We start from the raw sequence: 20,000 nt of genomic DNA, 5'->3' as shown, positions 1-20,000 counted from the left end.
CTGAAACGCAAGTATCAAACGTGTAACGCAAGTAACTCTGTGGGCGGATCCCCGAGCGCAAGAAACACACACATTAGCTTCGGTTAAACAGGCGTATAATAATTTGGGTAAATGTGTAATCTAGATTTATGCCTATTTTTTTCACATCTTCACGGACACAACGATGATTTCCCTCGTGTGTTAATATGTTTCCTTGTAATAATGTATGATTTGCAAAAATTAAAACTGCTGCGTCTGTTTAGATTAGAGAATCAAAGTGTGTGTGTTGTTCACACGCTACATAATGGCCAAGCCCGCGCTCTTAAAATAGCATCTGACTAACGCGCGGCGCTGCTGTCTTTAGACTGGGTTTCACCTGGTCAGTGGCGGAGTTGTTTTCTGGAACTGCAGAATATCACCAGGGAACGTTTACGCCGGAACACACTCCTCTTTACACTGAACCGCCCCCCCGACCGCAAGTTCATTCCCTAATTTACCGACGTGCGTCTGTGGAGGGAAGAGTCGCTGTGCGCGGGTGCAGAACAGGAATGACACATGCGTCGTGTACAAAGTCAATTGCGCTGGGAGCAAGATACGGCCCCAGGAGTTTATTTCAATAACACTGATGGCGTACGCTACCGCTAACCCGGACGTCGAGGTCACTTCCGTGATTTGGGAAAAGCACGATCAGTGAAAAAGTTCTTTGGTTTATCCAAACATTTTTATAATTTTTTCCGAAGTGTTGACAACTTAGTGTTAACTAATAATTGTTGCAAACTGGTATTATCAACAAAATATTAGTGCATTCCTGGAACTGGGCGCCGTTACACTACATGCTTACGCGCCGCTCTCCGCTAGGACTTTTACAGGCTTTTAATAATAGGAACTCTCACCTCTCCGGGACGGATCTTGATGTAGAAGTTATTGCGTTTGTATGAGATCTTGAGGACTTTGGGCCAGGCGAAGCGGTTGATGCGGAGTCTGTCTCGATAGATGAGGAGTCCAGACGAACACACGCCCAGCATGATCTCCACCCCCTCAGAATCCTGCCACACCATTGGATTAGAGAGATGCCAATCATCATCACACACTCATCACTCATGCAACAACAGATGCCAATGATCTATCTATCTATCTATCTATCTATCTATCTATCTATCTATCCATCTATCCATCCATCCATCCATCCATCCATCCATCCATCCATCCATCATCCATCCATCATCTATCTATCTATCTATCTATCTATCTATCTATCTATCTATCTATCTATCTATCTATCCATCATCTATCTATCCATCAATCCATCCATCATCTATCTATCTATCTATATATCTATCTATCTATCTATCTATCCATCATCTATCTATCCATCCATCCATCCATCCATCCATCCATCATCCATCCATCCATCCATCCATCATCTATCTATCTATCTATCTATCTATCTATCTATCTATCTATCTATCCATCATCTATCTATCCATCTATCCATCAATCCATCCATCCATCATCTATCTATCTATCTATCTATCCATCCATCCATCCATCCATCCATCCATCCATCCATCCATCCATCCATCCATCATCTATCCATCCATCCATCCATCCATCCATCCATCCATCCATCCATCCATCCATCCATCCATCATCTATCTATCTATCTATCTATCTATCTATCTATCTATCTATCTATCTATCTATCTATCTATCTATCTATCTATCTATCTATCTATCTATCTATCTATCTATCTATCTATCTATCTGTATTTTGTGTCATTATCTCTCATTCACAGATTCTGCGTAATGTTTATCTATGGAACTCGTTTGCTCACTTACTTCCTAAGAAAATACATTTGAATACGTCACATGACACAGGAATCCAGAGGGATTGTGGGGGAAATGGCACAATTCACATCTCTAGTGGGTATTTAGATCACGTCTACTGCAGGAAACTGGGTCACGGACCATGAAGAAGTTCCGTCTCACATCTCGAGACATTACTGAGAAGATTATTGAGGTATTTTTCTCAGGAGAAAAATAATGTAAGTGACTGGGAGTAATAATTGAGATTGTAAAGAGAATATTCATCCAAAAACGATCATTTACGTTCCCTCATGTCAATCAATCCTTTTTGAATTTTAAAGCAGATATTTTGAGAAACGTAGTGTTGTTTAGTTCCAGCGTTCGTCAAAATATCGGCATTAAAGTAGGGTTATTATTAACTAAAATATTTCTGATCATTAAAATGATGACAGAATGATCTCTTTAGCTGAATTTTGTGAGATTTTTGTGTCCTGGATCCCCAGGCGCTCACGGTGAACGGGTTCGGCTCTCCTGTGGCGATGAGCATGAGACAAACACACGGAGAATCTGAAGGTAAAACAGTCTTTGCTCAGACGATGATTCGGTTCATGGTCATGACCAAAGACACACACACACACACACAGAGACACACACACATATACACCAAAGCATCTTACCTCTCCTTTAGCTGGAGAGAAGCAGTGAAAGAATCGTCCTATCAACTAGAGCATCAGTAAGAGGGAAGAAGAGAAGAGCTGATCTAACCGAGCGCCAGCTGTCGGTCTGTTTAAGAATGACTACATGAGGAGATGGATGATATGAAGCATCATCTGCGTATGAATATCGGCAGAAGAGCTTCAGGACTGCGAACGAACCGAATATTAAAAAAACATGCATATTTCAAACAGCCTCAATGAGGAGATACGCAGATGCTTTATTAAGCTGATCAATCACCTAATCCACAGTACAACTATTTTAATGCATCATCTGATCTGGGAGATTTTACATGTAAGTTCATACTTTTCCAAAAAATTTAATGAAATATGGGTAACTCTACGTATATATATGATATATATGATAAGGTTGCTAACTAACATCTAACATTAACCAACAATACTTTTAATCTCAGTTCATGTTAATATAAATATTTATATATATATATATTAGTGCTGGGCAACGATTAATCACATCCAAAATAAAAGTTTGTGTTTACATAATTTGTGTGTACTGTATAATTACTTTATATTTATTTTTTATTTTATTTCACCTTTATTTAACCAGGTTAATCGGTTGAGAACAAGTTCTCATTTGCAACCGCGACCTGGCCAAGATAAGGCAGAAGGTGCAAGGCAACAAAGTTACACACAGTATACAAACATTCAAATACACAATCATACATATAGAAGACATTTAAAAATTAATAAGAAGTTAAAAGTAGATTGTTTAAAAATGTAAAGTGGCAGTGCGAGAGGAATATCAATAGAATAATAGTATAATCCAGACTTAATAGTAATGTGCAAATAGTTTTAGTTGAATTCAATTGAATATGTGCAAAATACGTTGAGGCTTTGTTGACTGTGCTAAAACATTAACAAGCAAAGAGCGTCAACATGTACAATGATCTGTCAGTAAGTTGGAGAGTAGTGTTTTAAAAGTAGTGACAGGAACAAGGGATTCGAGTTTGAGAGATTTTTGTAAAGTGTTCCAATCATTTGCAGCTGAAAATTTGAAAGAAAAACGGCCAAATGAAGTGCGAGTTTTTGTAGCAACTAAAGAGATATATCTACTCGAACGCAAGTTAAGTGTAGGTACAGATATGGTTATTAAAGTGCTTAGATAAGATGGTGTTTTACCTAGTAAGGACTTGTAGATTAACTGGAGCCAATGATTTAGGCGTCTGGTGTGTAACGAAGGCCATCCAACTATTGAGTAAAGAGTGCAGTGGTGGGTGTTGTATGGGGCTTTAGTAACAAAACGAATGGCACTGTGATAAACAACATCCCATTTCTTGAGTAGAGAATTGGATGCAGTTCTATAGACAACATCACTGAAGTCAAGTATTGGGATGACGGTCATTTTCACAAGGGCCTGTTTTGCAGAGATAGTAAATGAGGCTCTATTTCGAAATAAAAAGCCGATCCTGGACTTGATCTTAGACTGTAGATGGTTTATGTGGATCTGAAAAGAGAGTGAGGGGTCTAGCCAGACCCCTAAATATTTGTATTTCTCCACATTTTCCAGCTTAGACCCATCCAGGGTGGTGATGTTTATTGGGCAAGAAGGTGCAGAACGTGACCGGTTGAAAATCATGCATTTTGTTTTACCAGAATTTAAAGACAATTAAAGACAATATAAATACACACATATGCATATATATATAAGAAATATTTGCATGTATATACTGTATATACATTTTTATACATAATTTATATTATATATAAATACAAATATTTTATATATATATATAAAAAAATCTTAAATATATACATGCATATGTGTGTGTATTTATATATATATAAAATAATTATACACAGTACACACTCATATATTATGTAAACACAAACCTTTATTTTGGATGCGATTAATCGTTGCCCAGCACTAATATATATATATAAACTACTGAAGGTTTCAAAGAAAACGACCGATTGAAGATTCTGCCAATATTCAGAATAGATTCTTAAGCGTTTATAAATAATCCTCATCTATCTTGAGATTATGAACATCTGTCGTGTGTGGTTGTCAATATCTGGTTTGTGTGGATTGTGACCCGGAACATCTGACGGATCGACCGACACCAGAAACAGTGACAACGATAAACACTGAACACCAAACACTGAACCATTCTGTGTGAAAGGGTGTCAGTGTGTGTGTGTGTGCGTGAGTATGTGTGAGTGTGTGTGTGTGCGTGAGTATGTGGGAGTGTGTGTGTGTGTTTGTGCGTGTGTGTATGCGCGAGTGAGTGAGTGAGTGAGTGAGTGAGTGAGTGAGTGAGTGAGTGCGTATGTGTGAGAGTATGTGTGAGTGTGTGTGTGTGTTTGTGTGTGTGTGTGTGTGTGTGTGCGTGTGTCTGTGCGTGTGTGTGTGCGTGAGTATGTGTGAGTGTGTGTGTGTTTGTGCGTGTGTGTATGCGCGAGTGAGTGAGTGAGTGAGTGCGTATGTGTGAGAGTGTGTGTGTGTGTGTGTGTGTCACGTGTACCTTTGCATGATGAAGGTCGACTCCATACATGGACAGTTTCTTCACGTTCTCCAGAAAATGCATCTCAGCTTCGGCCGGCGTCATTCCTCTGAGAGACACAAACACAATCAAAATCGTTATGTACAATATGTGAGAGGACGCTCTGATTGGTTTATTTCACGTTTCGCCCAAACCACACCTATGAATAATGAAGCGACTGCAGACCAACACATGTTAGATTTGCGTCGGGCGCAAGAGTCGTTTATCCGCCGGTATAATAGCAACAGCGCCGGGATCCGCCCACAGAGTTACTTGCGTTACACGTTTGATACTTGCGTTTCAGAACGTTACAATATAGGGCCCATTATCTATTATCTTTAAAGTCCGCGTGAACCGGAAGTTGCAAACGACTTTTCTCAAGTGTTGTGACGCATTTCCGAGTGAAAGGGAATATTGAACAGAGGGTTTTACTCCAGCGCTCCTCCTCTCCATCTCTCGCCCACAGCAGAGTAACGGTGTGAGGGAGTGGGTAAGCGATTAACAACCCAAGCCGTCAAGCCTACGTCATCAGGAAAAGACTCATTCCAGACCCGGAAGTAACTTTTCAGACTTTGATTAAAGATAACTTCGGCAAACAATTTTTTTCCGTGTATTAACTTACACGGATTAATTGTTTACCACAAGACTAGTAATATCCGCTAACAAAGTAAATAGGGTCAATTTTGATTTCATGCCGTACATGCACTGCCATAGACTAAACTGGGAAGGCTCACTGCATGTGTATATTGTTAGTTTAACTGCTATCGCTCTCCTCGTTTGTAAGTCGCGTTGGATGAGATCTGCTAAATGACTCATGTAAACTCATGTAAACTCATGTAAACTCATGTAAACTCGAGCAGGAGGACGGGATTCACTTGTAGTTCTTGTGCAGGTCCATGATCTTCTCCTCCATCTCTTTGGTCTGATGCGGCGCGAAGCGGAACTCGCTGACGTACTCGTAGCCGTACTCGTCCGGGTCGTGGTCGCCCAGCTCCGACTGCACCGTGTACGAGCCGAGCACCGTGTGTGTGGCGAACGAGCACGGCAGGCGGCCCGAGATGATGTCGTCCCTCAGCTGCAGACACAGGTAATACCTGACGGACAGAGACGCCACATCATTCATCTAGCATCGTCTATCTTCTGCTCACCAAGGCTGCGTTTATTTGATAAAAAAAAAAGAAGTTTTTTTAAAAATGTGAAATATTATTATAATGTAAATCATCTGTTCTCTATGTGAATATATAGTAAAGTGTCATTTATTCCTGTGATCAAAGCTGAATTTATCATCATTACTCCAGTCTTCAGTGTCACATGATCCTCCAGAAATCAGTGTAATATGAGGATCTGATGCTCAAGACACAGTTATGATTATTATTAATGTTGAAAACAGTAAAACATTTATTTCTCAGGATTCTTTGATGAATAGAAAGTTCAAAAGAACAGCATTTATATGAAATAAAATATTTTGTAACATTATAAATGTCTTTACTGACACTTTTGATCAATTTAATTAATCATTGATGAATAAAAGTATTGATTTATTTTATTTATGTCCCCCCAAAAAAATGAATAAAAATTCTTACTGACCCCAAACTTTTGAACGGTAGTGTTTAATATTACAAAAAATTATATTTCAAATAAATGCTGTTCTTTTGAACTTTCTATTCATCAAAGAATCCCGAAATTAAAATGTAAATAACTGTTATCAACATTAATAATAATCATAACTGTGTCTTGATCATCAGATCATCATATTACACTGATTTCTGGAGGATCATGTGACACTGAAGACTGGAGTAATGATGATAAACTCAGCTTTGATCACAGGAATAAATTACACTATACTGTATATTCACATAGAGAACTGATGATCTACATTATAATAATATTTCACAATATTACTGTATTTTTTATGAAATAAACACAGCCTTGGTGAGCAGAAGAGACTTTTTTTAAAAACATTAAAAATCGTGCTGATCCAGAATTTTTGACTGGTTGTGTGTGTGTGTGTGTGTGTGTGTGTGTAGATCTGTTGTGCATGAGTATGAATGAGTCGGTGTGTGTGTGTGTGTGATCAGTTGTGCATGAGTGTGAATGAGTCAGTGTGTGTGTGTGATCAGTTGTGCATGAGTGTGAATGAGTCGGTGTGTGTGTGTGATCAGTTGTGCATGAGTATGAATGAGTCGGTGTGTGTGTAGATCTGTTGTGCATGAGTGCGAATGAGTCGGTGTGTGTGTGTGATCAGTTGTGCATGAGTGCGAATGAGTCGGTGTGTGTGTGTGATCAGTTGTGCATGAGTGCGAATGAGTTGGTGTGTGTGTGTGTGTGTGTGTAGATCTGTTGTGCATGAGTGCGAATGAGTCGGTGTGTGTGTGTGATCAGTTGTGCATGAGTGCGAATGAGTCGGTGTGTGTGTGTGATCAGTTGTGCATGAGTATGAATGAGTCGGTGTGTGTGTGTGATCAGTTGTGCATGAGTATGAATGAGTCGGTGTGTGTGTGTGATCAGTTGTGCATGAGTATGAATGAGTCGGTGTGTGTGTAGATCTGTTGTGCATGAGTATGAATGAGTCGGTGTGTGTGTGTAGATCTGTTGTGCATGAGTATGAATGAGTCGGTGTGTGTGTGTGATCAGTTGTGCATGAGTATGAATGAGTCGGTGTGTGTGTAGATCTGTTGTGCATGAGTATGAATGAGTCGGTGTGTGTGTGTGATCAGTTGTGCATGAGTGCGAATGAGTCGGTGTGTGTGTGTGATCAGTTGTGCATGAGTGCGAATGAGTCGGTGTGTGTGTGTGATCAGTTGTGCATGAGTGCGAATGAGTCGGTGTGTGTGTAGATCTGTTGTGCATGAGTATGAATGAGTCGGTGTGTGTGTGTGATCAGTTGTGCATGAGTGCGAATGAGTCGGTGTGTGTGTGTGATCAGTTGTGCATGAGTGCGAATGAGTCGGTGTGTGTGTGTGATCAGTTGTGCATGAGTGCGAATGAGTCGGTGTGTGTGTGTGATCTGTTGTGCATGAGTGTGAATGAGTCGGTGTGTGTGTGTGATCAGTTGTGCATGAGTGTGAATGAGTCAGTGTGTGTGTGTGTGTGTGTGTGTGTATAGATCTGTTGTGCATGAGTGTGAATGAGTCGGTGTGTGTGTGATCAGTTGTGCATGAGTGTCAATGAGTCGGTGTGTGTGTGTAGATCTGTTGTGCATGAGTGTGAATGAGTCGGTGTGTGTGTGTAGATCTGTTGTGCATGAGTGTGAATGAGTCGGTGTGTGTGTGTGTGTGTATAGATCTGTTGTGCATGAGTGTGAATGAGTCGGTGTGTGTGTGATCAGTTGTGCATGAGTGTGAATGAGTCGGTGTGTGTGTAGATCTGTTGTGCATGAGTCGAATGAGTCGGTGTGTGTGTGTAGATCAGTTGTGCATGAGTGTGAATGAGTCGGTGTGTGTGTGTGTGTGTATAGATCTGTTGTGCATGAGTGTGAATGAGTCGGTGTGTGTGTGATCAGTTGTGCATGAGTGTGAATGAGTCGGTGTGTGTATAGATCTGTTGTGCATGAGTCGAATGAGTCGGTGTGTGTGTGTAGATCAGTTGTGCATGAGTGTGAATGAGTCGGTGTGTGTGTGTGTGTGTGTGTGTGTAGATCTGTTGTGCATGAGTGTGAATGAGTCGGTGTGTGTGTGATCAGTTGTGCATGAGTGTGAATGAGTCGGTGTGTGTGTGTGATCAGTTGTGCATGAGTGTGAATGAGTCGGTGTGTGTGTAGATCTGTTGTGCATGAGTATGAATGAGTCGGTGTGTGTGTGTGATCAGTTGTGCATGAGTGTGAATGAGTCGGTGTGTGTGTGTGATCAGTTGTGCATGAGTGTGAATGAGTCGGTGTGTGTGTGTGATCAGTTGTGCATGAGTGTGAATGAGTCGGTGTGTGTGTGATCAGTTGTGCATGAGTGCGAATGAGTCGGACCTGGTGATATCTTCAGAAAGCAGCGCCGGTTCCGGAGGATAAAACTTCACGTTAAATGAGAAATTCCAGGCGACACCTGCAGAGAGAAACCCAGGAGCTCAGAGGCAGCACACACACACACACACACACACACACACACACAGAACCGGTGTTCACGAGAGAGCGCTTACCTCTGATCTGCTTCTTCATGTCTTTGGAAGGATCCAGCCAGTTCTGAAACGAATCGTTCAGATGAATCACGACTCACTGAATCAATGTTCAAAGCTTCACTGCATCTGTGTGAATCTACGTCTGTGTGAATCTACATCTGTGTGAATCTACATCTGTGTGAATCTACATCTGTGTGAATCTACATCTGTGTGAATCTGCATCTGTGCATCTGTGTGAATCTGCATCTGTGTGAATCTGCATCTGTGTGAATCTGCATCTGTGCATCTGTGTGAATCTGCATCTGTGTGAATCTGCATCTGTGCATCTGTGTGAATCTGCATCTGTGTGAATCTGCATCTGTGTGAATCTGCATCTGTGTGAATCTACATCTGTGTGAATCTACTTCTGTGTGAATCTACATCTGTGTGAATCTACATCTGTGTGAATCTACATCTGTGTGAATCTGCATCTGTGTGAATCTGCATCTGTGCATCTGTGTGAATCTGCATCTGTGTGAATCTGCATCTGTGTGAATCTGCATCTGTGTGAATCTACATCTGTGTGAATCTGCATCTGTGCATCTGTGTGAATCTGCATCTGTGTGAATCTGCATCTGTGTGAATCTGCATCTGTGTGAATCTACATCTGTGTGAATCTACTTCTGTGTGAATCTACATCTGTGTGAATCTACATCTGTGTGAATCTACATCTGTGTGAATCTGCATCTGTGTGAATCTACATCTGTGTGAATCTGCATCTGTGTGAATCTACATCTACATCTGTGTGAATCTACATCTGTGTGAATCTACATCTGTGTGAATCTGCATCTGTGTGAATCTGCATCTGTGTGAATCTGAATCTGTGTGAATCTACATCTGTGTGAATCTACATCTGTGTGAATCTACATCTGTGTGAATCTACATCTGTGTGAATCTGCATCTGTGTGAATCTACATCTGTGTGAATCTACATCTGTGTGAATCTACATCTGTGTGAATCTGCATCTGTGTGAATCTGCATCTGTGTGAATCTGAATCTGTGTGAATCTACATCTGTGTGAATCTACATCTGTGTGAATCTACATCTGTGTGAATCTACATCTGTGTGAATCTGCATCTGTGTGAATCTACATCTGTGTGAATCTACATCTGTGTGAATCTACATCTGTGTGAATCTGCATCTGTGTGAATCTACATTTGTGTGAATCTACATCTGTGTGAATCTGGATCTGTGTGAATCTACATCTGTGTGAATCTGCATCTGTGTGAATCTGAATCTGTGTGAATCTACATCTGTGTGAATCTACATCTGTGTGAATCTACGTCTGTGTGAATCTACGTCTGTGTGAATCTGCATCTGTGTGAATCTTCATCTGTGTGAATCTGCATCTGTGTGAATCTACATCTGTGTGAATCTGCATCTGTGTGAATCTGCATCTGTGTGAATCTACATCTGTGTGAATCTGCATCTGTGTGAATCTACATCTGTGTGAATCAAGCTGTACCTTTTGATTCTCCACATCCCGGAAAGTGATTCCGAAGTAATCTTTCTCCAGGAGATTGAGATGTTCACAGACTTTATCGAACAGAACCTGGCCTTTATCCCGCTTCTGTAGAGAGAGCAATGGTCATATTGAGCAGAATAAAGCGGCGGGTTGAGTTAGTAGTGTGTGTTGAAACCTTCCCGTCTCTCTCTTTAATCAATGAGATTACACTGCAGTTCCTCCACTGGCCACTAGAGAGCGGCGCACACACACACACCTCCACCATGCAGGTGTGTGTGTGTGTGTGTGTCTCACCTCCACCACGCAGGTGTGTGTGTGTGTGTGTGTCTCACCTCCACCACGCAGGTGTGTGTGTGTGTGTGTGTGTCTCACCTCCACCACGCAGGTGTAGTCGGAGCCGTCGAGCAGTGAGATCTTGCACTGCATGTTCTTGGGTTTCTTGATCACTTTCACAGGAGATCGGGTGAGTTTGCTAGAGGAGGACCAGTGGGAGGAGCCGTCGTCCTCGGCCGACTGCTGATTGGCTTTCCCCTGCGGGACTCCGCCCACCTCACGCTCCCCGGCCTGGCGTCACAGAGAAACACACACAATCAGACACTGACACCAGTGTGTGTGTGTGTGTGTGTGTGTGTGAGAATGTGTGTGTGTGAGAATGTGTGATAGAGAGTGTGTTTCATAATATCAAACTTTTTTTATTTGAAAAATGATTACATCTGAAAATAAATGGCAATTGAATTTAATAGTTTGGCCTGTTTGTTAATCTTGAACTTTTAGCAAAAATAAAAACAATGCGATGTCCACCGTAGCGTTACCGTGACGATCAGAAGATGTACCTGTTGTTTCCTGACAGGAGTGCTGTGGGCGGCGGCCGGGGGAAGCTGGCTGTTGAGGGGCGGGGCCAACAGGGGCGGAGCTAAAGGGGGCGGGGCCACACTGGCCTCCTGCTGCTCGGCTTTACTCTCCGGTTCTGTCGTCATTGCAGATCAAACTGTGATCAGAGACAAACACACATCAGCATCTGCAATGACACCGAGATCACAGCAGATTAACTATGTCAAGCTCTGATGTTTTAAGGTGAACTTTACTTTGAGTAAACATTAATGTGATTCTGCTCACAGACAAGATGAATTTAACATTCATAACCCATTTCCCACTGATTCCTGTGCATGTGATCATGACGAATGATGCACAGGATCATGAATATTACAGTTTTTTTCGATTGCTAAACGACAGTGAGCACAACTGGAGCTACATGTGCAAAACTCTAACTACAGTCTGCACAGCAGCAGTTCATGTGGACCAAACTCTAGTTCGTTTTTCATTGCTTGAACACAGTTTTCAAAACTCTACACACTTATCCCATGACTTTAACCACAACCTGCACAACACTGTGGATTTACAGCACTTTTTTCAAATGCTAACACACTGGTGTCAAAACTGTGAACCACACATTCAAAACAGAACAGATTTCAGCCTTGTGCCTTTCAAACACTGCTGATGGCAACTTCAGCTGAAACAGGAGAGAGTTACATCCTTACAGTAAATGAGAACATTACAGGAATATATTTTGTTTTGCAATTATAGAATATTTACACAGATATATATTACAGTAAGTTTGACTGTAAAATATATTTTTACTGTATTACTGTATATACTGTAATATACAACATAACCCAAAGGCTGGCCCCAACAGGAGGAAGAGGAAACATATTTTCAGATGCGCAGGAAAATGCTATTGTCGCAGATTTAAGGTTTTGTACCTGCCTGCATATTCACCCTTCCTCAACCCTATAGAGGAGTTTTTCTCTGCCTGGAGGTGGAAAGTGTTTGGTCACCACCACCCACATGACCAAATGTCTCTTTTGGAAGCCATGTGTGCCGGATGTGAGGACACGAGTCCAGAGGACAGGGATGGATAAGGCACTGCAGAAGGTTCTTCCCCAGGTGCATGGCAAGAGAGAACATTAGATGTGATGTTGATGAAAACCTGTGGCCTGATGCTAGAGAGACGCAGGATTAGCCCCTCAATTATTTGTTTGAATTACATGTACTTTTAGTTTCTACCTTTTTTTCCTCATTACTGTAATTCTGTAAATTACTACAGACTATTGTGAAGCAAACTGCTAATTTTCATTTACCTTAAAGAATTGTTATGTTCTAAAAATTTACTGTAAATAAATCATGTGAAAGAATGTCACTCTTTTCTTTGAAGAAAATATTACTTTGTATGAAGTCACTGAAATTGTTCAAACTGTAAAGATGAAAACTTTGTATTTTCTGTATTGGTGTTTGATGCTAGTGTTTTTACTCTCAGTGTGTTCTGAGTGACAGTGTGTGTTATCTCAGTGAGGGTTGTGCACATTGTTTGGCTGCACTGAGCCTGTTTTGAGCCATGTGTTAAGAGTTGTGTTGCTTGGAGTGAGTTTTGCAGGTGATGTGAACTGTTTAGCTCAGGTGACTGTTGGTAGTGCAGACTGTAGTTAGAGTTTTGCACATGTAGCTCCAGTTGTGCTCACTGTCGTTTAGCAATCGAAAAAAACTGTAATGTTCACTTTGCAGGACAGCGTTCAGCATTATCTGCAGATGCTCTGGGTCAACTAATGCATCTGTGTGTCATGCAAACAGAGAGAACTCTGGGATAAAGAGAGCAGCAGAAGATCAAATGAGGGAAAGGTGAGAGAATCCCGTCGGATGAGGAAGATGAAAGCTCTTCATCACATCAAACACTGCAAACAGGAAGCAGTCGCGATGCGTTTCCTGTCCTTCATTAGAATGAGTCTTTCATTTCTGTAGAGGACAAATATAGATTCTGCCACTGTGGGACTCGAGTGTGTGTGTGTGTGTGTGTGTGAGTGTGTGTGAGAGAGAGAGACTGTGAGTGTGTGTGTGTATGTGTGTGTGTGTGTGAGAGTGACACTGTGAGTGTGTGTGTGTGTGTGTTTGTGTGTGTGTGTGCGTGTGTGCATGTGTGTGTGCGTGTGCGTGTGTGTGTGTGTGTGTGTGTGTGTGTGTGTGTGTGTGTGTGTGTGTGTGTGTGTGTGCGTGAGCTGAATGTAGATCAGTGTTTAACTCCTGGAACAGGAAGATGCTCATCAGACACTCGACTGCTGTCGTCAGATGCTGGACTAGATCTTCTGAAGTGAGCGTGAGGTGTTTAACTATGCTGGGGGTGTAAGGGTGGTTGCCAGGGTGTTGCTATGCAGTTATCAAAGTCTGTTTTGATTTATTTTTAATGTACTCCTAGGTGGTTGCTAGGGTGTTGCTATGTAATTAGAATTGCTTCTTTTTGGTGTGTTTATAGGTGGAGGCCATGGTGTTGCTATTCAGCTGCTAAAGTGTTCTGAGTGGTTGCTAGGGTGTTGCTATGTAGTTGCTGAGGTGTATTCCTGTTGCTCAAACAGTAGAGCGTTGGTGTTTGCAACGCCAAAGTCATGGGTTCAAATCCCAGGGAATGCAAGAACTGATAAGAATGTAAATGTGTACCTTGAAATAAAATGTAAGTCGCTAAGATTTTGAGTGGATGCTTCAATGTTTTTAATGCTTTTTAGTGTGTTTCTAGGTGGATGCCAGGGTGTTGCTATGCAGCTGCTAAGGTGTTCTGAGTGGTTTTACTGTGTTACCAGGGTGTTGCTATGCAGCTGCTAAGGTGTTCTAAGTGGTTTTACTGTGTTACTAGGGTGTTGCTATGCAGCTGCTAAGGTTTTCTGAGTGGTTTTACTGTGTTACCAGGGTGTTGCTATGCAGCTGCTAAGGTGTTCTGAGTGGTTTTACTGTGTTACTAGGGTGTTGCTATGCAGCAACTAAGGTGTTCTGAGTGGTTTTACTGTGTTACCAGGGTGTTGCTATGCAGCTGCTAAGGTGTTCTAAGTGGTTTTACTGTGTTACTAGGGTGTTGCTATGCAGCTGCTAAGGTGTTCTAAATGGTTTTACTGTGTTACTAGGGTGTTGCTATGTAGCTGCTAAGGTTTTCTAAGTGGTTTACTGTGTTACCAGGGTGTTGCTATACAGCAGCTAAGGTGCTCTGAGTGGTTTACTGTGTTACCAGGGTGTTGCTATACAGCAGCTAAGGTGCTCTGAGTGGTTTACTGTGTTACCAGGGTGTTGCTATACAGCAGCTAAGGTGCTCTGAGTGGTTTTACTGTGTTACTAGGGTGTTGCTATGCAGCTGCTAATGTGTTTTAAATTGTTTTATTGTGTTACTAGGGTGTTGCTATGCAGCTGCTAAGGTGTTCTGAGTGGTTTTACTGTGTTGCTGATTGTTGAGAATCAAGTATCGTGAAATTAGCAGTGAAATGTTTGAAAATGACTGCAAGAAAACAAACATTTTAGAAATTAGATCACTTTAAATCTTAATTGTTTCTCCAAGACATCACTGAGATTGAGAGCAAATGGAGACAGTCTGAATTCTCCTCAAAACTACAATAAATAGTCAGATCTAAATTTCTCATTTTACAGCTCTAGACTCTTACTGGATGACCACTAGTGACTCGTGTGTTTCTGTTTTATTTCTCGTAAGGAAACAACATTGACTCAGTGTCCGCAAGAGACACGGCTCATCATTAGTGGACTTCTGGATCAATCAAATTAAACACCGCACGAAGCCGTCCAATCACGGCCGAGTTTCTCACTTTTCAGATGTCTAATAACTGACAATCTGCATGAGTGACGGCCGCCAATCAAACCCTTTTAACAGCAGAGCCAGTCGGATAGCAAATATTCGAGACACTGGCGTCTCTACAGGGACGAGACACTCACATTCCTTCAGTCTATGAGCGGGATGTTTTCCCTCCACCCTGTGAAATCAAATCTGGATTATTAGGGAATGTAACTAATGAGTCACGGGCCACAGTTAAAGGACAGAAGACAAATCTACTTGAGGCTTTCAGATGAATTACAAAGAATTCATCATGACGTGTGGCAGCAGATTTTAACACCGTTTTTGTGAAGATTCAATGATCGATTCCCAGAAGCACTAGACTGTTCAAGCATGCAACGGTTTATCAGAAGAAACCTACAATTACTGAACAGGATTCTGAAGAAAACACCAGTCACATTGGTCAGTGCAAATCTCACCGCCGTGAAGTGTTCTGAATGATTTCAGTGTGTTCCTAGGTGGTTGCCAGGGTGTTGCTATGCAGTTGCTAAAATGTGGCCCTGTGGATTTGCAATACGCCACTGGCTGAGGTGTTTTGAGTGGTTCTAGTGTGTTTCGTCTGGTTGCTAGGGTGTTGCTATGCAGTTCCTAAAGTGTGTTTTGAGTTATATTTAGTGTGCTTCTAGGTGGTTGCCAGGGTGTTACTATGCAACCGCTAAGGTGTTCTAGGTGGTTGCCAGAGTGTTACTATGCGGTCGCTAAGGTGTTCTGAGCGCTTGCTAGGGTGTTGCTATGCAGTTGCTGATGTGTTTTTAGTGCATTCCTAGGTGGATGCCAGAGTGTTGTTATACGGTTGCTAAGGTGCCGTGAGTGGTTTTTAGCGCGTTCCGAGGTGATTGCAGGTGCTAAAGTGTGTTTTAAGCCATTGTTAGTGTGCTTCTAGGTGGTTGCCAGGGTGTTGCTATGCAGTTGCAGAGGTGTTTTGAGCGTTTTTTAATGCGTTCCTAGGTGGATGCCAGGGTGTTGCTATGCGGTTGTTAAGGTGTTCTGAGTGGTTTTTAGCGTGTTCCGAGCTGGCTGCTATGGTGTTGCTATAGTGTGTTCTGAGTGGTTGCTAAGGTGTTGCTATGCAGTTTCTGAGATGTTTTGAATGTTTTTGTTTGTGTTCATATGTGGATATGAATACATAGCTGGTGCTATGTATTCTTTTTTTAAGTGTTTTTTAGCTTTTTCCTAAGTGGATGCCGGAGTGTTGCTATGCAGTTGCTAAGGTGTTCTGAGTGGTTTCCAGGGTGTTGCTATGCAGTTTCTAAAGTGTGTTTTGAGTGATTTTGTGTGCTTCTAGGGAGTTTCTATGCAGTTGTTTAGGTGATCTGAGTGGTTTTAGTGTGTTGCTGATTTGGAGTTTATTTCTCAACTCAAGTCTGTTTCTGTTTTTCACGCGTGACCAGTTCCAGCAGCTCCACAGATCTCACTGTAAATGACTCGGCAGATATTCAGATGTTTCTGTGGTGCGTCTGTGATATTCAGCAACATGTTTGTAAACTAATGAACATCGTGCTCATTCAGACACGCTCCGTTACAAAACTGTCCCATGGTAAACACAGTCTCTGCCAAAATACATTTTTATGATTTAATTAGTCAAACCAAAATATATTCAGACTCCTTCAACATTTCTCACATTATCACAGTTTATTCACTATAGTTTATAAAATGGTGATAAAATATGAGCAGAACTCAGTTGATATCTGACAGGTTTTGTCCATCCTTATGTTAGACTCTCTCACACACACACACACACACACACACACACACACACACACTTCTGTTAGACTGTCTCACACATGAATTATGTTTAATATCTGTCAGCTGGTAAATTTAACTACACAATTAGATAATACCAGTTTAGCTCAACCAGTGACCAAGCAATGCTTCATTGTGTTCAGAGTAATGTTACAGGTAGTCACTGTATGAAGAGTTATTGGGTATAGTATCTCACAGTTTACTGTATTCTGCTCTACTCACTCACAGAAATGAACTATAGTGTCCTGCACACACTAGTGAAATAATATAAACAATTTTTATCTGGTGTCTGAATAATTTTTGGTTTGACTGTATAAGCTTTTATCATATTTGGGGAGCCTTGCTCTAACACGACAAAACCAACACAAGACTGCATAATAAAAAATACAATATTTATTTCATATTTTTATAGTATCATTACCACAAAAACATACCATAGAAAACCATATTAAGCATAATAATGCATGAATAAAGCATCAGATTATAGTTATTACTACCCTCAGATTCACCACTGAATTCCCACATTGGTTTGTTGTGGTTCCTGGTCTGAGGATCTGGTTTAGATGTATTCTGTTAGTCCTTGAGATGTGTCTTTGTCTCTCTGCAAAGGACACGCCGGAGGCTCTCAGCCAATCAGATGCTCCGATACAGCCATGTGTCTTTAAGAGCTCACACCGCTTCACACACAGACGTCAGCTAAACCCTCGTTCCTCTCTGTGATCTCGAACACGACTAATAAACCCAGCAGTGAAATCCCCCTCGTGCATTATTCATTATTCATAACCAAGAATAACTCCTGAAGTGTATTATTGTGTTCTGATAGACAATCAGTGCTGGCGGTCTGAAGCACAGAAACACCTCGGTGATGTCATCAGAAATAATAATAATTCAATTATTGAGATTTGTTTGAATCACACAAAGACAAAATCATTGCTTTCAGAGATGATCAATAAATCAATCTCACATCATTACTCTAATCTCATGACCATTAATTAAGAACATCTGATTCTCATTACTGTAAAGCCAAAACATATTATTTATAAAGTAATAAAAGTATAAATAAATTAATAAATAAAAGAAATAGATCTATAGATTTTGGCAGTATTTGTTGTACTGCCTTTAATTCATGTGAATATCAATTTTTAAAAAACATTGTATTACAGTAACAAGACCATCATTTGAATCACCATTAATAATGACAATTATACATGTAAAGTACATAAAACATCTAGATGTGTCACAGTATGCGGTTGCTAGGGTGTTGTTCTGAGTGGTTTTAATGTGTTGCTAGGGTTTTCTTACGCAGTTGCTAAGATGTTTGAGTAATGTTTGTGTGTGTTCCTAGGTGCTAGCAAGGGTGTTGCTATGCAGTTGCTATACCGTTCGGAGTGATTTTACTGCGTTACTAGGTGGTTGCTAGGGTGTTGCTAAGCTGTTGCTAAGGTGCTCCTATCTGTTTTAGTGTGTTCCTAGGTGGTTGCTAGGGTGTTGCTATGCAGTTGCTATGGTGTTCTGAGTGCTTTTTAATGTGTACCTAGATGGTTGTTATGCGGTTGCTAAGGCAATTGTTGCAGTTGCTTTTAGTAGGGTGTTCAAAGGTTTTTTGGGTGTTGCTATGCTGCTGCTAGGGTGTTCTGAGTAATTTTAGTGTGTTCCTAGGAGGTTGCTATAGTGTTGCTATGCAGCTGCTAAGGTTTTCGGCATTGATTTTATTAGGGTATTCCTATGTGGTTGCTAGGGTGTTGCTATACAGCTGATGAGGTGTTCTGAGTCATTTTAGTGTGTTCCTAGGAGGTTGTCATGGTGTTGCTATGCAGCTGCTAAGGTGTTCATCATTGATTTTAGTGGGGTGTTCCTAGGTGGTTGTTAGGGTGTTGCTGAGGTGTTCTGCATGCGTTTTAGTAGGGTGTGTTCCTATGTGATTGCTAGGGTGTTGTTAAGGCAGTTGCTTTTAGTGGGATGTTCCTAGGTGATTGCTAGGCAGTTGCTATACAGTTGCTTTTAGTGGGGTTTTCCTAGGTAGTTGCTAGGGTGTTGCTATGCAGTTGCTAAAATGTTCTGAGTAATTGAGTGTGTTCCTAGGTGGTTGCTAGGGTGTTGCTATGCAGTTCCTATGGTGTTCTGAGTGGTTTTTAGTGTGTTACTGGTGGTTGTATAAACATAATGTGAATCAGCATTGAGAAAAATCACAATTATAAACGTACAATTATAAAAGTACAAAAAAACGTCTAGATGCATTAAAGTAATGAGAATGAGTAATGTAATGAATATAAAATGCAAAACAAATTTTATAATAATAATACGGGTTATGCACAACATTCTACAAAACGGGTATAACTACTTCCGGCTGTCAGCTACTGAGGTAAACACAGCGTAGTAATAACCTTTTATAGCCTGTGTTTACAGGAGCTAACCATACTATCAGTTTCCGATGTACACCGTATTGCCAAACGGACGTCCAGAGCCCCGAGTACTCTATTAGACAAAGGATTTAAGTTTTACGCCTTTTTTTTTTTTTTTTTACTCTAAAGTTTGATCAGAAATAAGAATGTTATTATAATAAGCAAAAATTAACAGAAAAACAACAGTTACCTCAGAAATCACCGCACCTCAGAGATCAAATACAGCTGCGGAAGTGAAAAGCGTAAATGCTTATACCCGTTTTCCGGTTCGAACGCTGGGCGCTCCGCATAACCCCTATCAATGGAATTAAAATAGGATACTCATTTTCCTTATGAAAAATAACATTTTGTATTTTTCCTTTTGATTTTGGGATGAAATACGTGAAATAATTCACACTAATGCATAGGGCTGTAAACGATTAATCGCAATTAATCGAATCCAAAATAAAAGTTTGTTTTTACATAATATATGTGTGTGTATTGTGTATAATTATTTTGTATATATAAATACACACACATGCATGTATATATTTAAGAAAAATGTGTTATTTATATATAAAATAGTTATATTTATATATAATATAAATCATA

At 40.8% G+C, this 20,000-nt stretch overlaps 1 protein-coding gene across 5 annotated transcripts in view; it reads right to left on the bottom strand.

Moving 5' to 3' along the window:
- Nucleotides 1-20,000, bottom strand: part of epb41l3a (erythrocyte membrane protein band 4.1-like 3a) — a 58,495-nt gene that overhangs the window by 28,402 nt on the left and 10,093 nt on the right. For 4 of the 5 annotated variants that reach the window (XM_079601964.1, XM_079601967.1, XM_079601965.1 and 1 more), the window contains exons 2-9: nucleotides 11,444-11,598; nucleotides 10,983-11,174; nucleotides 10,611-10,715; nucleotides 9,128-9,170; nucleotides 8,958-9,033; nucleotides 5,875-6,093; nucleotides 4,982-5,069; nucleotides 873-1,025 (exon numbers count right to left, since the gene is read on the bottom strand). In XM_079601964.1, coding sequence (XP_079458090.1) covers nucleotides 873-1,025; nucleotides 4,982-5,069; nucleotides 5,875-6,093; nucleotides 8,958-9,033; nucleotides 9,128-9,170; nucleotides 10,611-10,715; nucleotides 10,983-11,174; nucleotides 11,444-11,587 — 1,020 coding nt within the window. In that variant the 5' untranslated portion in view covers nucleotides 11,588-11,598. Of the gene's footprint in view, nucleotides 1-872; nucleotides 1,026-4,981; nucleotides 5,070-5,874; nucleotides 6,094-8,957; nucleotides 9,034-9,127; nucleotides 9,171-10,610; nucleotides 10,716-10,982; nucleotides 11,175-11,443; nucleotides 11,629-20,000 lie in introns of all 5 variants that reach the window. The other variant, XM_079601963.1, reaches the window with a different exon arrangement.

Source organism: Phoxinus phoxinus (genome assembly GCF_949152265.1).
Source record: "Phoxinus phoxinus genome assembly, chromosome: 24".
Classification (NCBI taxonomy): Eukaryota; Metazoa; Chordata; class Actinopteri; order Cypriniformes; family Leuciscidae; genus Phoxinus; species Phoxinus phoxinus.
The sequence above is the reverse complement of the archived record's forward strand: the minus strand, read 5'-3'. Positions and strand labels throughout refer to the sequence as shown.